Raw genomic sequence first — 20,437 nt, forward strand, 5'->3', positions numbered from 1 at the left:
GATTACGGGGGGGGGGGGGGGGGTTTCGGTCGTTGATTATGTAATCAAAATTTTCTTTTTTACCCTCTAGAATAATAACAATTTGATAATATTTTAATTAAAATTCCAATTAATTTCACTCTGATAGTGATAAAATTTAGAAATTGATCGAATATCCGGCTATATAATAGTAAGTAGTTTAGAAGGTGCTTGGCCGGATATCATAACAATTATTTCGGCTCATCATGATATCATGATCAGGGTAGCATGAAACGTAGAGAAGTGTTTTCTAGGAAAAAGGGGGGGGGGGGGGGGGGGGCGGGGGTCAGGCCATGACTACGTAATATTGCTGTCAGGAGCGGGGGGGGGGGGTTGGGTCTTGATTACGGTTGATTACGGAAGGGGGAGGGGGGTAAAAATTGCTAAAATATTGATTACGTAATATGTGAACGACCCCTTACACAAAATAAAGCAAGTTATAGAACTGTTTCATTGGATGTGCTACACCGGAGATAAATATACTTGTTAAGGCCACCGAATGGAACTCAAACATTCTATGAACGCTCGTGTTTCGGTAAATCGATTTCTTCAGTCGAACTATATTATTATTGTTACTGTAATATTAATAATATAATCTATTATATGTGGGCCCGAAATGGGCCCGAGTCAATTTTCTGTCAAATGGGACGATTAAACTTAAAGCCAGATTCTAGATCCCTTGTTTGCAGTTGAACTTTAGAAAATGTAGACTTAAAACACCAGGTCACAACAGTTTGACTTTGCCGTTCATGAAAACCATATCAGTACTACAATCTTATTAAATCTAGATGTATTAATGTCATATTGGCATTAAATTGGCATTGAAAGCGTTCGTTGCAATCTAAGATCTTGCTCACACTAGTCACTGCAACACTGGCGGCAAAAATAAAGTAATATGATGAGTATGAGTATATTAACTACTAGGTGTCTGGTGTAGTGGGCGATAAGACGAATATTAGTGTTACGAATATTATAGTTCTGATTAAAGTTCTTATTAAAGTTTTTATTACTATTAGTTAGGTAACGTATTTAGTATTATTGGCAGTAATCTTACGGCTATGGATCATTTTGGGGCACAGAGATCACTCCAGACACATCAATCAAATGATTAAGTGAGGGGGTCAAGTTAAGGCACCCATTGTCGACAATTAACCAAAATAGCAATGATTAATTTAGATGATGAAGGTTCTCAATTAAACAAAATAGCAATGATTAATTTAGATGATGAAGGTTCTCGCCGATAATGACAATAAAACTACTCCTTGTTACCGACTGTCCCACCTCACTCCTGAGCCAAAGGTTAGTACTTCCACAACTTCTTTAACTTTTAATTAATTAGTGGTCTTAAAACGTCTCTCGATATAAAATCACTGCCCCCCTCCTAATTACAGCCCCCCCCCCCCCCCCCCCCCTCTCAATTACATATGGCGTTTAATTAGATGAGCCAGAACCTTGCAATTGTCAGACCTCCCGGAATTGAAATAATCCTTTTACTTTCAGTTAGAAGATCAGAAACCTATCGACGAGCTGACAGATTGGGTATGTACCCATTTCACTCTTAGTTGTTATAATTTACACCTCGCAACAGCTGTGGGATGGTGAAAAATGGCGAAATTTTACAATTTGGAAACTCGATTCAGCATAAAAATCATTCACCATTTTGCACAATTTTTCACTATTTGAATGTTTTGCTTTCGAAATATCAAATTAAAATGTTAAATGTGTAATCTGGTACTATACGACGATACTAAGAGCTCCGTTTCGACGTACCTTACTCTCCATAATCAGTGATCACCAAAAGTTACTACTTTTGATCTTCCTTACTCGCCATGATCACCAAATGTTACCATTTTTGGTGTACCTTACTCTCCATGTTCACTAAAAGTTACCAGTTTTGATATACCTTTCTTACCATGTTCACCAAAAGTTACTATTTTTGATATTCCTTACTCGCCATGATCACCAAATGTTACCATTTTTGATGTACCTTACTCTCCATGATCAGTGATCACCAAAAGTTACTACTTTTGATGTATCTTACTCGCCAAGTTTAATAAAAGTTACCATTTTTGATGTACCTTACTCTCCATGATCAGTGATCACCAAAAGTTACTACTTTTGATATTCCTTACTCGCCATGATCACCAAATGTTACCATTTTTGATGTACCTTACTCTCCATGATCAGTGATCACCAAAAGTTACTACTTTTGATATTCCTTACTCGCCATGATCACCAAATGTTACCATTTTTGATGTACCTCACTCTCCATGATCAGTGATCACCAAAAGTTACTACTTTTGATATTCCTTACTCGCCATGATCACCAAATGTTACCATTTTTGATATACCTTACTCTCCATGATCAGTGATCACCAAAAGTTACTACTTTTGATATTCCTTACTCGCCATGATCACCAAATGTTACCATTTTTGATGTACCTTACTCTCCATGATCAGTGATCACCAAAAGTTACTACTTTTGATATTCCTTACTCGCCATGATCACCAAATGTTACCATTTTTGATGTACCTTACTCTCCATGATCAGTGATCACCAAAAGTTACTAATTTTGATGTATCTTACTCGCCAAGTTTAATAAAAGTTACCATTTTTGATGTACCTTACTCGCCAAGTTCACCAAATGTTACCATTTTTGATGTACCTTAATGTCCATGATCAGTGATCACCAAAAGTTACTAGTTTTGATGTATCTTACTCGCCATGATCACCAAATGTTACCATTTTTGATGTACCTTACTCTCCATGATCAGTGATCACCAAAAGTTACTACTTTTGATATTCCTTACTCGCCATGATCACCAAATGTTACCATTTTTGATGTACCTTACTCTCCATGATCAGTGATCACCAAAAGTTACTAATTTTGATGTATCTTAATCGCCAAGTTTAATAAAAGTTACTATTTTTGATGTACCTTACTCTCCATGATCAGTGATCACCAAAAGTTACTACTTTTGATATTCCTTACTCGCCATGATCACCAAATGTTACCATTTTTGATGTACCTTACTCTCCATGATCAGTGATCACCAAAAGTTACTACTTTTGATATTCCTTACTCGCCATGATCACCAAATGTTACCATTTTTGATGTACCTTACTCTCCATGATCAGTGATCACCAAAAGTTACTACTTTTGATATTCCTTACTCGCCATGATCACCAAATGTTACCATTTTTGATGTACCTTACTCTCCATGATCAGTGATCACCAAAAGTTACTACTTTTGATATTCCTTACTCGCCATGATCACCAAATGTTACCATTTTTGATGTACCTTACTCTCCATGATCAGTGATCACCAAAAGTTACTAATTTTGATGTATCTTGGGGGGGGGTCAACCTCATTTTACCTCATGAGGCCAGCCAAAAAAGGCAAAATTGGGATGAGGTAAAATGAGGTAAAATGAGGTAAATAAATCTAGTTTTCTAAGCCTTTTTTTAGAGACAAAAAAGGTTTATTCGAAGTCATTATACTATAATTCGAGGCTGTGCATGGTCTCCCATGATATTTAATGGTTTATTAGGGGTGATGTGGTCCCTGGGAAGGGGCATTCCCAGTTTAACCTACTTACTCTCCAAACTTGGGGTAAATAAAACTTCGCATTATAATTATTATTTATGAAAAGAAAATTGAACATTTCAATTTCCATGATCCATTAGGAAATTGTTAATAGCACTTGCTAAGTTTTGTAAAGGAATTAGCAATAACTTTAGTGTCACTTAGGCAGTTGCCATTTTATGGGGATATTTCCGCATTGCATGACATGGACCATTTAAATAATATCTTAATTTGATATATCTTATCGAGTCACTCTGAAACAAATTGTGTCTAACTAGACCAAATGTAAACAACAGTTGTGCATGGAACTGGATTGGATATCTACATGAATTTAGTCGAAAATGCATAGTGAAAGGTCATTTCATAATAAATTTCTCATATAAACTCATACTGCATACAATTCTAAGTTCTTATGTACATGTTCATTGTCCAATGTTCATGATTCGCTGTAGAATAAAGGGCGGTTCACAAAACCACTTTTCGTTCAAACAATTAGATATCACCTCTAATTAGTTGCTCTATAGGATCAGGAACAACCAACATTTTTTTTGTGTCTCTACGGTTTCGTATAATACTGACTTGGGCCACGCCCATATTTTTCACCAATTTTTAACAGGTAAAATTATCTAAATCGTCAATTTAGTCACGAAGGAGTATGGGAGGAGTTCTAAATGTGTGCTCCTCTTATATAAACAGTAGGAAATGATTAACTTTAGTCGAGGTTTCAGGTCTCTACAATGTCGGGAAGTTCCTGCAGGAATTTTCGCATTGTGCTGAAGCGCAAGATTCACTGCGCCAAAAGCGAAGGTCGTAGAGACATGAGACCTTGACTAAAGTTAACCATTTCATACCATTGCTATAAGAGTATGCCACTTTCAGAGTCCTGAACACACTCCCATATCTCTTAATCGTCAATTATATGAATTTTACCTGCTAAAATATATCATCTTTAACTAATATCAATTTAGTTTAACACTGTTAGTTTTAAAAAAGAACATAATACTTCACACCAAACTAACGCACAATATGGTAATATAAAAAAGGAAGGTTTTCCTTGGATTCCAAATTCAACTTTGATATATCCTGGCACTGATTATCATTAATCGATTGTTATCCATTTTCCAATGCAGTCAGCAAGTTCCAATTTAGGTAGACTAGGTTTTCGCATCTTCATATTATGTTCAGAAGCAGGCCAGAAGGGGTTGTTACCAGAGGAATATCTTCTTGGAACAAGGGAATTAATGAGGTCTTCATTTATTTGGGAAGTTGGTCGTTTAGCTCCGGACAGTCTATGCACGGTCCCTGCACGGTCCATGCAACAACAAGAGAACACTCCATGCACGGTCCATGCACGGTTCCTGCACAATGAACACTTGATGCACGGTCCCTGCACGGTCAGTCCCTGCACACTCCCTGCACGGTCTATGCACGGTCCCTGCACGGTCCCTGCACAGTAACATATGAACACCGGCTACTAGCCGGCTACTAGCCGGCTAGTAGCCACTTTTGTAATAACAGCTCCTCAACTTCACATTACCAAACCGGCTACTAACCGGCACTTAAAAAGTGGTCACTAGCCGGCTACTAACCGGCTACTAGCCGGCTAGTGACCACAAAGTGGCTACTAACCGGCTACTAGGCGGTCACTAGCCGGCGATTAGCTGAGCTCTAAAGCAGACCAAAGCGGCTACTAACCTACTAAGCAGACCTACTAAGTAGGTCTACTTTAGAGCCAAGCTAATAGTTACTTGGACTCCAAACAATTTCAAATTGCAGTAATCAAATCTAATTGCAGCCAGCGGCACACACTTACTATTACTATCATGATTGTACTATAGACAGAAAATCTTTCAAATCGATTTTGGGCGCTTTTTAACCATTTGTTGTAAAGTTTTTAGATAAGTTAAACATCTAAATTTATTAAAATTTTTATCGGAATGAATTAATTGATATTTAATAATTTATTCGGTAGGTTTATCTGATATTGATATTGATTATATTGATATTGTTATTATTGAACGAAGCTAACTCTAGACATAGTTAATACTACTTCTTTTAAGAAAGGGACTTGGAGTATAAACGACCAAGTTTGCATAAATTTCTATCCAACCAAGAACTCAGGAGGCAAAGGTGGGTGCGTAAACTTTTGGTCTGCACTCTCCGATCCTGTATCACCCTGGATTCTTCTCGACGTATCTTTGTAAAAGTTATATACCTTCTAGTCAATCTCTTGCTACTCCAAGTCCCCTAAGATATCTGATCTAAAGTTCGTGCTAGTTATATATATATGAAATATATTTTTGTGTGCTTTAATTGATACTAAATAAAATTGTTGTTTTCTTGAGCCGGCTAGTGACCGGTTAGTAGCCACTTGGTGGCTACTAACCGGTTAGTAGCCGCAGGGAGTGTGCATAGACCGTGCAGGGAGTGTGCAGGGACTGACCGTGCAGGGACTGTGCATGGAGTGTTCTCTTGTTGTTGTATGGACCGTGCAGGGACCGTGCATAGACTGTCCGGAGCTAAACGACCAACTTGCCATTTATTTCTTCATAACTCGTCACTGACAGTCCGGACAGGATGAGCATTGACGAGATCCACTGATTACCTTATAGCTCGTCATTGATAGGATCAGTATTAAATGAGGTCGAATGATTACTTCATAGCTCGTCACTAACTGGATCAGCATAACATGACTACAGACTAACAACTAACGAGGTCCAGTGATCTTTTGCTGATACGTCAAGACAAGATCAGTAAATAGCTATAAATATCGAAAAAAATTAGCTTAGAAATTACAGAGTACAAATGCATTCTTTACAACTAACTCTTTGGCCTCATCTTTTTAAATCACTCATTCCCTCTGAAACAAGATAATGCTTAGGACTAGGAGGAACTTAGTTAACTTCTTGTATGATTCAGTAAGAGGAAAATTCCTTAGTAAGCTAACATTATTTTGTAGGATGTTTCCACTTATCATATCTGTTATCCAGCATAATCCCACAACTAGACTCTCTTATTCTTGAGTCTTGACAATGACAGCAGCAATGCAATGTACACTATTTTGATGCTCGGTCCAGGTCTCCAAGAAAACCTTCCTTTTTATATTCTCATATTGTGTGTTAGTTTGGTGTGAAGTATTATTTTCTTTTTTTAAACTAACAGTGTTAAACTAAATTGATATCAGTTAAAGATGATATATTTTAACAGGTAAAATTCATATAATTGACGATTAAGAGATATGGGAGTGTGTTCAAGACTCTGAAAGTGGCATACTCTTATAGCAATGGTATGAAATGGTTAACTTTAGTCAAGGTCTCATGTCTCTACGACCTTCGCTTTTGGCGCTGTGAATCTTGCGCTTCAAGCGCAATGCGCAAATTCCTGCAGGAACTTCCTGACATTGTAGAGACCTGATACCTCGAATAAAGTTAACCATTTCCTTCTGTTTATATTAGAGGAGCACACATTTAGATCTCCTTCCATACTCCTTCGTGACTAAATTGACGATTTAGAGAATTTTACCTGTTAAAAATTTGTGCCGAGATTTACCTCATTTTACCTCATGAGGCCAGCCAAAAAAGGCAAAATTGGGATGAGGTAAAATGAGGTAAAATGAGGTTGACCCCCCCCCTATCTTACTCGCCAAGTTTAATAAAAGTTACCATTTTTGATGTACCTTACTCGCCAAGTTCACCAAATGTTACCATTTTTGATGTACCTTACTGTCCATGATCAGTGATCACCAAAAGTTACTACTTTTGATATTCCTTACTCGCCAAGTTTAATAAAAGTTACCATTTTTGATGTACCTTACTCGCCAAGTTCACCAAATGTTACCATTTTTGATGTACCTTACTCTCCATGATCAGTGATCACCAAAAGTTACTAGTTTTGATGTATCTTACTCGCCATGATCACCAAATGTTACCATTTTTGATGTACCTTACTCTCCATGATCAGTGATCACCAAAAGTTACTACTTTTGATATTCCTTACTCGCCATGATCACCAAATGTTACCATTTTTGATGTACCTTACTCTCCATGATCAGTGATCACCAAAAGTTACTAATTTTGATGTATCTTACTCGCCAAGTTTAATAAAAGTTACTATTTTTGATGTACCTTACTCTCCATGATCAGTGATCACCAAAAGTTACTACTTTTGATATTCCTTACTCGCCATGATCACCAAATGTTACCATTTTTGATGTACCTTACTCTCCATGATCAGTGATCACCAAAAGTTACTACTTTTGATATTCCTTACTCGCCATGATCACCAAATGTTACCATTTTTGATGTACCTTACTCTCCATGATCAGTGATCACCAAAAGTTACTAATTTTGATGTATCTTACTCGCCAAGTTTAATAAAAGTTACCATTTTTGATGTACCTTACTCTCCATGATCAGTGATCACCAAAAGTTACTACTTTTGATATTCCTTACTCGCCATGATCACCAAATGTTACCATTTTTGATGTACCTTACTCTCCATGATCAGTGATCACCAAAAGTTACTACTTTTGATATTCCTTACTCGCCATGATCACCAAATGTTACCATTTTTGATGTACCTTACTCTCCATGATCAGTGATCACCAAAAGTTACTACTTTTGATATTCCTTACTCGCCATGATCACCAAATGTTACCATTTTTGATGTACCTTACTCTCCATGATCAGTGATCACCAAAAGTTACTACTTTTGATATTCCTTACTCGCCATGATCACCAAATGTTACCATTTTTGATGTACCTTACTCTCCATGATCAGTGATCACCAAAAGTTACTACTTTTGATATTCCTTACTCGCCATGATCACCAAATGTTACCATTTTTGATGTACCTTACTCTCCATGATCAGTGATCACCAAAAGTTACTAATTTTGATGTATCTTACTCGCCAAGTTTAATAAAAGTTACCATTTTTGATGTACCTTACTCGCCAAGTTCACCAAATGTTACCATTTTTGATGTACCTTACTGTCCATGATCAGTGATCACCAAAAGTTACTAGTTTTGATGTATCTTACTCGCCAAGTTTAATAAAAGTTACTAGTTTTGATATACCTTACTATCCAAGTTCACCAAAAGTTACCAGTATCAATGTACCTTTCTCACCAAGTTCAGTGTTCACTAAAAGTTACCAGTTTTGATATGCATTTTTCGTCATGTTCACTAAATGTTACCAGTTTCAATGTACTATACCTTTCTCATCATTTTCACTTAAAGCTACCAGTTTCAATGTACCTTTCTCACCATGTTCACTAGTTTTGACGAAAAATGGTGATGGATAGTTTTGGTGAATCAAGTTTCCCAATTGTAAAACCTTCACCAAAAGTTACCAGTATCAATGTACTTTTCTCACCAAGTTCAGTGTTCACTAAAAGTTACCAGTTTTGATATGCATTTTTCGTCATGTTCACTAAATGTTACCAGTTTCAATGTACTATACCTTTCTCATCATTTTCACTTAAAGTTACCAGTTTCAATGTACCTTTCTCACCATGTTCACTAGTTTTGACGAAAAATGGTGATGGATAGTTTTGGTGAATCAAGTTTCCCAATTGTAAAACCTAGACTTACTTTAAACATAATGAAACACATTGAAACACGATTGTTTAATTGTTTCTTTACATCCTCAAAATCTGAGTTAGTAACCAGATATTGTTTTAAAGTGATAACACCAGGTCAAAACTAAAACTAGAAGGCAAATATACTCATCGAAAAATGGCAGAAAATGGTGAAATTTTACAATTTAGAAACCCGATTCACCATAAAAATCATTCACCATTTTACACCATTTTCACCATTGGGATGCATCTATAGTTTGTATTCTAATATTTTTCGGTATCATTTTGTTTCTGATTTTTCCTGTCTTAACTTAACATCCACGACCCGCAAATTTAAGTAACTTATCTGCAGGGTCTAAGGGGTCGTTCACATATTACGTAATCAAGGTTTGACCCCCCCCCCCGTAATCAAGACCCAACCCCCTCCTATATTACGTAAGTTTTGAGTTAAATGTTGATCTGCAGGGTCTAAGTGCTGAGGAACTGAACTGTTTGTACGGTTATTCTGAGAGCATGGAGGACTTCGACCCATTTGCATCTTTCGTTGACCAGAGATTCGATCAAGTATATATAGTTATATTACAATTTTATTGCCAATTTTCATTTTACCTTTTACCTTCTGCTCGAGTGCGGTATATTATCATTATAAATGTTATGATGATCGTTATTAATTAAAGAAATTTGCGATTTTTCCGGGTCTCGTCTTAACAACTGTTGTCTAGATTTTGACAATTTAAGCTTCTTATATTGGAATTAATAAGGGGGCCTCATACTTAGTAGTATGAGATAAATTTTATCATCTGGTTATGTTTATGCTCAAACTTATCTCGCCAGGATTTGGACATTCCTGACTCGACCTCCCCTTCCTTCCCCCCTCTGCAGATCTCACCCCAGATGTTCACCCCACAACAGTTAAACTCCTACCCTCCCACCTTCATGTCAAGCTTCCGTCTGTCTGACTTGCCTGTTACTGCTTCTACTCCTAAAACTTCTCACCGGGTGAACTTCCCCAGCAGTTCCACCTTTTCTCAGCACCATGACGAGAGGAAAGTGTACTGGGGTGCTGCTGACACGAGTGCTAACACTCATTACTGGGGTGCTGCTGACACGAGTGCTAACACTCATTTCAGTCCTTTTGATTCTATGGTTGGTTTGTTAGTGTTTATTTATAAGTTATAAGTATGTACCAGGTTTATAAATAATAATTCTGATATATTGACGTTTTGTTTTTTATCCAACTTAACTGCTTCAATAAGCCCCCCCCCCCCCCTACCACTACCTCCCGTTGTGTTACTAATGAAACTCTCAATCAGGAACACATCTGGGCCCCTTACTCCATCTGCAAGCCTCAGTTGGAAACGGCAGACTACAAACCTCGCCGACTGTTCCACTCCTCAGCTAGTCCAACTGTAAGAGTAAAACCCTACTCACGTCCCCTCAAACATACACTATCTTCAGCTGGCCATTCTGAGTGTTCCAGCACCGACACAGCCACCAGTCCCAACCTCTCATGTACCAGCACCGACACAGCCACCAGTCCCAACCTCTCTCCAGAACGGAATATCTCTAACCCTTTCTGCTCCCCTGGACTAGCACACTACAGCTCTTACTGCTCTCCAGGGCACACAAACGACAACCTTCACTTCTCCTCGGATCGCACAATCTCCAACCATCCCTACTCACCTAACCAGACTCCCAACTGCAACTCTAACTTCGCCCCAGAACCAGCTCATTTCAACCCTCACCAGCCCGGATTCGCTCAACCACCTGTTTTCAACCCTCACCAGCCCGGATTCGCTCAACCATATGTTTTCAACCCTCCCCTCGGTTTGGACGATCTCCGTAACCATCTTATCTGCTGTGTGGTAAGTTGTGTTATTTAATTTAAAACCATTCATTTGATTTGTGCTTCATATCTTAGTTTTTCAAAACTTGTTTAGTTTATTTCCTCTTTCATAAAGTAACAAGAATCTGTTCTGATTTTTATCCTCATTTCAGAACTTGCTGGACCAGTTTAAACATGTTTCCTCCCTGTTAAACGGACAATTCCACTGACAAAGTAAGAATCCATCTCAGTTAAATTATTGTTTCAGTTTCTGTGAATTTTTTACTCGTTATTTTGTCTCCACCGTGAGTTCCGCATTATTTCACTTGTACAAAACATTGATCTAATGAGGTGTGCTCATTATTTCTGTAATTTTCTCAAAATTGTTTTCATCTGCTTGTATTTTGTTTTAAAGGATAGGTGGGTTTGTTTACAACCATACAAAAATGAGCAGCACATACCATCGGGTTAATGTGTTTGGGGCACCCTGTACTCAACAAATTGTTTATTGTAAATTTGGTTAGAAATTGAGTGTTCCCAGTATTGAGTTGTGGGAATAACCTCTACAATATATTCTGGACTTTTTTGCATTGTTATCATTTCTGTAAAATTTAATTTCTGCACGTTTAAGAATCCTTGGACATAGTTTATTTTTCTACATTTGTTTGATATATAGTTTTCTAAGAAATTCTAAAACTTTGGCTGTGTTTAACTCGTGATTTTTATTTGTTTTTCCAAATACCCCAAAATTTGTTCGCGTATCATAGGTTACTTTTAATTGCATTTTTAGTGCTTAACATTAATTAACAATCTAATCAAAATATTGATTATTATGATTTTTATGCAGTTGTGAAAACTATCTTAACAACGGGCTTTTATGTCTACTTTTGTTATGTTATTTAAATTGTCAAATAGAAATTTGATGAAACTTAATAAAATTTGTAATCTGCTCATAGAGCTCATTTCTGTTATTGATTACTCTTTTAGATATTAATTGTACAAATAAGCCTTCTATTCTCTCTGACTTACATATTCTTGTGACTCACTCCTTTGATTCGAAATTAATGAGGTTAATGAATACAGATGGAATTAATTAAGTATAAGACAGACTATAACAATCCTTTTAACTAAATATTGTTTTCTAGGATAATGTTATTCCCTCTGATGATAACTAAAGAATGGAACCTGGTTCAGCATGACATCACCACTTCTCAGGAGTTTACTGCATCGCTCCAACGTGAGTGGAAGGTTCGGCACTATTTTAGCCGATGGTTTGAGGACAACTTGTCTGAGGCCATCGTGAATCTTGATTTGACAAAGGAGGACTACTGCATGGAACTTTACTACTGCATGGAACTTTACAAACATTGGAAAGAGTTGGAAGAGAGCGGAGAAAAGCTGGTGGACTCACTACTGAGGGTGTTACAGGAAACTTTCCTAGACATTGTGTCGGATTTGAGGGTACGTAACTTTATTATAATCTATATTCTGTAATAATTGTAGATTCTTGTATTTGTATTTAACTTGTAGGTTCACCAATTGTTGCTACCCAGTAAATTGCTTGTTATAATTATTCGCCAAATACATCCGTTCATGACGTAAACTATTCCAAACCATAAACAATAAAATATCAACTTCCTCACAATATGCACCATTTCAGGACCCGGATTTGGAGTTCCTTCCTCTGGATACAGTTGACTACCCCACACCCCCCCCCCCCCACACACACACCCCCCCCCCCCCCCCCCCCCACACTCCCCCCCACACACTCCCCCCCCCCCACACTCCCCCCCCCCCCCCACACTCCACCCCACACTCCCCACACTCCCACACTCCGAACATTTCTCATAGATTTCACCAACATCCACTCTCGAACCTTGAACACCAGATTCGAATGTTCTTGAATCTACGGGCTCGTAAGAGCTACCATCTTTAATTAAAGAGGGACAGTTCACTGTTTTCAGATTAATTTGTTAATTATGTAGTTATTTGTAAGTTGGTTTCATGTCGTATCGGTACGAAGAGGGTCAAGATTACCATTGTTTGTCAAAATGACTATTGTTTGTTGCTTCAGATTTGTCCAGGATTTGTGTTGCTCCTTTTTTAACAGTCGATTATGAAAATTTCGTACGAGCCAGTTACTGGTTGTACAACCTTTTAATTTTTATAATTTGCAGAGGATCATTGATATTGAAGCAGTAGGCATGTCAGAAGTCCAAAATTCTACAAAATTTTGACCCTATCTGACATTTTTAGAGTCATTTACTAAAAATGTCTATTTCTTTAAAGTGTAGTTGAATTCTGATCTTCAATGCAGGCCCCATACCAGTCCTCTTTTTTATACAGGTTCAAAAGTAAATTATTATTATCAAATTTATTCCATTTTATATGACTAATTTTTACCAATTTTTATGGAATTTGTTTACCATTTCAACAAGTTTCTTTCTATTATTAAACCTGACTCCATTGTCGCAACCACATGATCATTATTATTGGTTCAGTAATGTCCAAAACCCCGATTTACCACAAACCCCGATTTACCGCGGCGTTTTACCTTTCTCCCAAACTCCTCGATAAATCGGGGTATTACTGTATTTAAATTCTATCACAAGCTTGTACCTGTTATGATCGTATCTTAAAATCACCAGTTTTTATTTCACTATAATTTCGCCTCCATATTTTGAAAACCTATCCCCCTTTTCTTATTGCAACACTGAAATTGTTTCTACTTAAAACTAAAATCTTAGCAGAATGTCAGTGGTTTATAATGACCGTTTGTTCGTGGGAAATCTCCGCACTAGTATAACAGAGGAGGACGTGGTGACATTCTTAGTAGACCTCCACTATCATCCAGGTCAGTTTCAGTTTCACTATCATCCAGGTCAGTTTCAGTTTCACTATCATCCAGGTCAGTTTCAGTTTCACTATCATCCAGGTCAGTTTCAGTTTCACTTTCATCCAGGTCAGTTTCAGTTTCACTTTCATCCAGGTCAGTTTCAGTTTCACTTTTATCCAGGTCAGTTTCAGTTTCACTATCATCCAGGTCAGTTTCAGTTTCACTTTTATCCAGGTCAGTTTCAGTTTCACTATCATCCAGGTCAGTTTCAGTTTCACTATCATCCAGGTCAGTTTCACTTTCATTCTTATTTGAGGAGAATTGCGCAGAAACAGATCTGCCAGATAGGTGTTAGGCTTATTCGCATTTTTCATATGATTAGTTTAATACTTTAATAGTTGGATTGTCGCCATATGATATAAAATCTTTCAGTTGACGTTAGGATTATTCGAGATAGTAATAACAGATCAAAAGGATACGGATTTGTGGAGATGGAACCATCAGGGAGGGGGAGTATTGAAGTGACTCAAATACTTCAGCAGGTTAGAATTTCGTTTTTAGTTTGAATTTCCCTCTCAGGTAAAGTTGCGGTGGTTTTTGACCAAGGTGATAAGGTCGTCTTTACAAAACATTGAGCCACTTATTGTCGCTATTTGATCAATCTTTTAAATTATTTCCATCTTGTCAGAGGTATTTCAAGTTTGGAGAATCAACTATACTGTTTAAGCCAGCGGTTCGTGCAAGAAAGAAGGTATGAGAGTTCTGTTTATTTATTTGGCGAATTACGTATTTGCGCTTTGATTCTGTCATTAACTTCTTTCCAGATGTTTACAGTTACTTATAATGAATAATGATGCTTTGAAAACGTTCCAAACTTTCAGGGGATTTTCATTCTGCTAACTGTGTACTTTCAGTCTGGTATCTCAGTGACGAAGATAATATCAGTAGCTGACGTCTTTGATCCAGACTCCGAGGAGGTCCACAGTCAGTCTTCAACTAGTTCTCAGAAACTCCAGTCAGATCACAGTCAGTCTTCAACTAGTTCTCAGAAACTCCGGTCAGATCACAGTCAGTCTTCAACTAGTTCTCAGAAACTCCAGTCAGATCACAGTCAGTCTTCAACTAGTTTTCAGAAACTCCAGTCAGATCACAGTCAGTCTTCAACTAGTTTTCAGAAATTCCAGTCAGATCACAGTCAGTCTTCAACTAGTTCTCAGAAACTCCAGTCAGATCACAGTCAGTCTTCAACTAGTTTTCAGAAATTCCAGTCAGATCACAGTCAGTCTTCAACTAGTTCTCAGAAATTCCAGTCAGATCACAGTCAGTCTTCAACTAGTTCTCAGAAACTCCAGTCAGATCACAGTCAGTCTTCAACTAGTTCTCAGAAACTCCAGTCAGATCACAGCCAGTCTTCAACTAGTTCTCAGAAATTCCAGTCAGATCTAAAGATTGATCTTCCTGCAGAGTACTGGAACACCCTTTTTACCTGTCCTACATTACCACAGCACTACTTCTATCTCTCTGTCCGGACATTCATGGTGAGTCATTTAGTGTAATTTCCCTTTCAGAGGTTTAATTCTCTTAACTTTTCCAGAAGGTTAGGAAGGAGGAAACTAACACTCCTTCATCAACATGAACCATATTTCCTTAATGTTCCAGTGAAATAATCTTCACACTTTCACACTCTTTCTCCTATCAGGGAGTTGACGGGAATTACTACCATCACTTTGTGCCCGCTCTGATTCCCAAAACAGATCACCCTTTCTACAAACAACATATCATCCCCTGCATTCCTACTGGATCCTCGGTTACATTCTCTAACTTATCCAACCCTTCATCTCAACCCGGTACCCCTTACTGGAATCAGTGAAGTTACAGTGATGTTGGAAACAGGAATTAAATGACTTTTAACATTAACTTGCATCGCCTCTGGAATTTACCCAGGCAGTTCAAGTGTTTTTAGATTTATTTTTAAATGTATATAAGCATTAAGCAGGATTTTTCACAATTATATTTTTCACGAATGAAACCATTTCGTATTCTTATATATTTTCATTTTGATTTATATTTTTGCTGTTGTATGCTAAGGTATATCTTATTTATTTTATTTAATATTCTCGAGTTTGAATTTAAGGAACATTTGCTAAATCCTACTGACAGTTACCCTTTTGATTATTCATTATTAATTTAAGTTTAACTCTCATGGAAACTTTTTAATCTCAATTATATTTAGAATATTTAATAAATTTCCCAATCGTGTCGTCTCTACTGTTTTCATGACAGTCATATGGTTTTCAAAACTCTACTACCAATGATTGAAATTTAACAAACATCTACTTTTATTCTTTTCAGGTTTACCTCTTGAATCTATCTTGACAACTAAACTGCATATGTTACACAGAAATTTTAGATTTAAAATTCTAAACCATGAACTAACCCAACATTCCTTAGTTTAGCTAACAAGATAATGAGTAACACAGCACCAACCCCGTGTGTTTTATACAAGGACAGAGTGTTCGCTGGTAATCTAACTACTTTCATTGATGAGGAGGACATCCTCACTTTCTTGTGGGAACACGGATTTGCACCAAGTTAGTATTGCACTTGTCGGGGGGGGGGGGGGGGGGGGGGGTACAATAATGTAGCTTTTAGCCGGTACTTTAGAGTTATAACTGGTGACCATGTTAAGTATTGACTTATTGTTTAGTATCCGACTATTGCATGTATTAACTCATATTTCCTACCACTAGAGGATGCTAAGATAATCAGAGATAGAAGGGGAGTGTCCAAAGGTTACGGATTCGTAGACATGAGGAGCGACAAAGAGGGCGAGAACCAAACACAGGAGCTTTTGAAGCGGAGGGCAATGTTCTATGGAGACCAAACTATTATCTTTAAGCCTGCTTACAGAAAATCTCCTTCCTCCCAGGTTTCAGTCTATTTCTGTTTTTATTCTACCATTGGGCGCCATAAATTATAACTAACAACTTTGTACTATTTAATCTTAAGATGTGACCATAACACCGAACTACCCAGCAGTCCCAAGAACTGGTATTTACAAAAGTGATATCCTCCTCGGAACTGTTTGACCCTGAAGCGGAGACTGATGGTTCAGAAGGAACCCCTCCACCCACTCCACCTAACACGTGTCCTTGTTGTGCTTGGCCCTGCGACTCTTTTGCTGGATTATCTCTCGCTTCAACACCGGTTAGTTCTATTTGCATTTAGTTTGACTTTCTTAGATGTTTCGCCAACTTTCAGTCAAATTATTTATTTGTTGAAAGTTGATATTGAAGACATCTCATGCAACATTTTGTGAACTAGTTTCAGCAATATTTAAGTCTGACAGTTAATCCTGTTCTCCAGAGTCAGTACCAACAGAACCAGGCACCTTCCTTTCAGTTCCCTCCTTACTACTTCCCTCTTGTTACCTACCAGCCCTCTTCAACACCTCCTTATTGGAACGCCCCTAACTAAACAGTAACTTTAACCTCCCTTCAGACTGGTTATTTTAATGATAGCCAACATTGTAGATTTATTTTAACCTTCATTTTGCCACGAACCACCGCATCGGTGAAATAAATTCTGTAATTTATCATTTCACTAGAATTTGATGTAGGACAACTTCTAAGTTTCAATAGGACTATCTGCTGGTTAATAGCCGCCTTAGGATTATTCTTTGCTAATGTAACACTAATACAATGATTTGTGTCTCACTTGCCTTTTTGTTCATTTCTAGTATTAGAATTATGATTTCTTTATTTTCATGGTGTATTTCGACTAATTCTAAAATTTACGTTTATTTTATGGTGGGTTTAATTTTATAACACTTAACATTTATTTGATAATTTTCTGGACGAGAACTTTTAAATCGAACATTATAGGTGTCATTACTAAATTTGACGACGGTTTTATGAAACTTATTTAATTCTTCACATTTTTCTAAGTTAAAACCTTCAGGGGACTGCTTAATAACTATTTTATTTGATTGTATGTCGAATAGTTTAAAGTATCAGAAGATTCATGGTTACTATTACATATTACTATTCTTATAATATAGATACATTTATTGAGTAATTTAACAGTATTTTTATATAGATGATTTAGCGGAAGGGTTAACCGTGATTCGTCATAATTTATATTTTTTGCTGTTGTATGCTAAGGCATATCTTATTTATTTTATTTAATATTCTCGAGTTTGAATTTTAGGAACATTTGCTAAATCCTACTGAAAGTCACCCTTTTTATTATTCATTATTAATTTAAGTTTAACTCTCATGGATAAGAATGTTCATGCTTGAACCTTTTTAATCTCAATTGTATTTAGAATATTTAATAAATTTCCAAATCCTGTCGTCTCCACTGTTTCCATGACTATCATATGGTTTTCAATAATCTACCTACCAATGATTGAAATTTACCAAACATCTACTTTTATTCTTTTCAAGTTTACGTCTTGAATGTATCTTGACAACTAAACTGCAAATCTTACTCAGAAGTTTTAGATTTAAAATTCTAAACCATGAGCTAACCCAACATTCCTTAGTTTAGCTAACAAGATAATGAGTAACACAGCACCAACCCCGTGTGTTTTGTACAAGGACAGAGTGTTCGCTGGTAATCTAACTACTCTCATTGATGAGGAGGACATCCTCACTTTCCTGTGGGAACACGGATTTGCACCAAGTTAGTATTGCATTTGTCGGGGGGGGGGGTACAATAATGTAGCTTTTAGCCGGTACTTTAGAGTTATAACTGGTGACCATGTTAAGTATTGACTTATTGTTTAGTACCCGACTATTGCATGTATTAACTCATATTTCCTACCACTAGAGGACGCTAAGATAATCAGAGATAGAAGGGGAGTGTCCAAAGGTTACGGATTCGTAGACATGAGGAGCGACAAAGAGGGCGAGAACCAAACACAGGAGCTTTTGAAGCGGAGGACAATGTTCTATGGAGACCAAACCATTATCTTTAAGCCTGCTTACAGAAAATCTCCTTTCTCCCAGGTTTCAGTCTATTTCAGTTTCTACTTTTCAGTTTTATTCTACCATTGGGCGCCAGAAATTATAACTAACAACTTTGTACTAAATCTTAAGATGTGACCGTAACACCGAACTACCCAGCAGTCCCAAGAACTGGTATTTACAAAAGTGATATCCTCCTCGGAACTGTTTGACCCTGAAGCGGAGACTGATGGTTCAGAAGGAACCCCTCCACCCACTCCACCTAACAAGTGTCCTTGTTGTGCTTGGCCCTGCGACTCTTTTGCTGGATTATCTCTCGCTTCAACACCGGTTAGTTCTATTTGCATTTAGTTTGACTTTCTTAGATGTTTCGCCAACTTTCAGTCAAATTATTTATTTGTTGAAAGTTGATATTGAAGACATCTCATGCAACATTTTGTGAACTAGTTTCAGCAATATTTAAGTCTGACAGTTAATCCTGTTCTCCAGAGTCAGTACCAACAGAACCAGGCACCTTCCTTTCAGTTCTCCTCCTTACTACTTCCCTCTTGTTACCTACCAGCCCTCTTCAACACCTCCTTATTGGAACGCCCCTAACTAAACAGTAACTTTAACCTCCCTTCAGACTGGTTATTTTAATGATAGCCAACATTGTAGATTTATTTTAACCTTCATTTTGCCACGAACCACCGCATCGGTGAAATAAATTCTGTAATTTATCATTTCACTAGAATTTGATGTAGGACAACTTCTAAGTTTCAATAGGACTATCTGCTGGTTAATAGCCGCCTTAGGATTATTCTTTGCTAATGTAACACTAATACAATGATTTGTGTCTCACTTGCCTTTTTGTTCATTTCTAGTATTAGAATTATGATTTCTTTATTTTCATGGTGTATTTCGACTAATTCTAAAATTTACGTTTATTTTATGGTGGGTTTAATTTTATAACACTTAACATTTATTTGATAATTTTCTGGACGAGAACTTTTAAATCGAACATTATAGGTGTCATTACTAAATTTGACGACGGTTTTATGAAACTTATTTAATTCTTCACATTTTTCTAAGTTAAAACCTTCAGGGGACTGCTTAATAACTATTTTATTTGATTGTATGTCGAATAGTTTAAAGTATCAGAAGATTCATGGTTACTATTACATATTACTATTCTTATAATATAGATACATTTATTGAGTAATTTAACAGTATTTTTATATAGATGATTTAGCGGAAGGGTTAACCGTGATTCGTCATAATTTATATTTTTTGCTGTTGTATGCTAAGGCATATCTTATTTATTTTATTTAATATTCTCGAGTTTGAATTTTAGGAACATTTGCTAAATCCTACTGAAAGTCACCCTTTTTATTATTCATTATTAATTTAAGTTTAACTCTCATGGATAAGAATGTTCATGCTTGAACCTTTTTAATCTCAATTGTATTTAGAATATTTAATAAATTTCCAAATCCTGTCGTCTCCACTGTTTCCATGACTATCATATGGTTTTCAATAATCTACCTACCAATGATTGAAATTTACCAAACATCTACTTTTATTCTTTTCAAGTTTACGTCTTGAATGTATCTTGACAACTAAACTGCAAATCTTACTCAGA

The 20,437-nt window shown here is 36.9% G+C and overlaps 3 protein-coding genes across 3 annotated transcripts in view; 2 read left to right on the forward strand and 1 right to left on the reverse strand.

Annotated features, from left to right (window-relative positions):
• LOC134811773 (V-type proton ATPase subunit H-like) overlaps positions 1-20,437 on the reverse strand; it is a 103,528-nt gene that overhangs the window by 76,814 nt on the left and 6,277 nt on the right. The gene's annotated exons all lie outside the window — the stretch shown is intronic.
• LOC134826586 (protein boule-like) lies at positions 16,302-18,191 on the forward strand. Its single transcript, XM_063839013.1, has 4 exons — positions 16,302-16,437; positions 16,597-16,775; positions 16,883-17,053; positions 17,213-18,191. The coding sequence occupies exons 1-4, from the start codon at positions 16,314-16,316 to the stop codon at positions 17,321-17,323; spliced, it is 585 nt and encodes a 194-aa protein (XP_063695083.1). The 5' UTR covers positions 16,302-16,313; the 3' UTR covers positions 17,324-18,191.
• Positions 18,409-19,417, forward strand: LOC134810955 (deleted in azoospermia-like). Its single transcript, XM_063817650.1, has 4 exons — positions 18,409-18,532; positions 18,680-18,858; positions 18,976-19,146; positions 19,289-19,417. The coding sequence occupies exons 1-4, from the start codon at positions 18,409-18,411 to the stop codon at positions 19,415-19,417; spliced, it is 603 nt and encodes a 200-aa protein (XP_063673720.1).

Source organism: Bolinopsis microptera, chromosome 2 (assembly GCF_026151205.1).
Source record: "Bolinopsis microptera isolate Bmic1 chromosome 2, MBARI_Bmic_1.0, whole genome shotgun sequence".
NCBI lineage: Eukaryota > Metazoa > Ctenophora > Tentaculata > Lobata > Bolinopsidae > Bolinopsis > Bolinopsis microptera.

Coding starts and splice junctions, on each gene's coding strand:
- LOC134810955 (XM_063817650.1), top strand. CDS start 18,409: ATGAGTAACACAGCACCAACCCCGTGTGTTTTGTACAAGGACAGAGTG. Junction 18,859..18,975: donor GAAAATCTCCTTTCTCCCAG/GTTTCAGTCTAT, acceptor CGAACTACCCAG/CAGTCCCAAGAACTGGTATT. Junction 19,147..19,288: donor TATCTCTCGCTTCAACACCG/GTTAGTTCTATT, acceptor TAAGTCTGACAG/TTAATCCTGTTCTCCAGAGT.
- LOC134826586 (XM_063839013.1), top strand. CDS start 16,314: ATGAGTAACACAGCACCAACCCCGTGTGTTTTATACAAGGACAGAGTG. Junction 16,438..16,596: donor GGAACACGGATTTGCACCAA/GTTAGTATTGCA, acceptor TCCTACCACTAG/AGGATGCTAAGATAATCAGA. Junction 17,054..17,212: donor TATCTCTCGCTTCAACACCG/GTTAGTTCTATT, acceptor CCTGTTCTCCAG/AGTCAGTACCAACAGAACCA.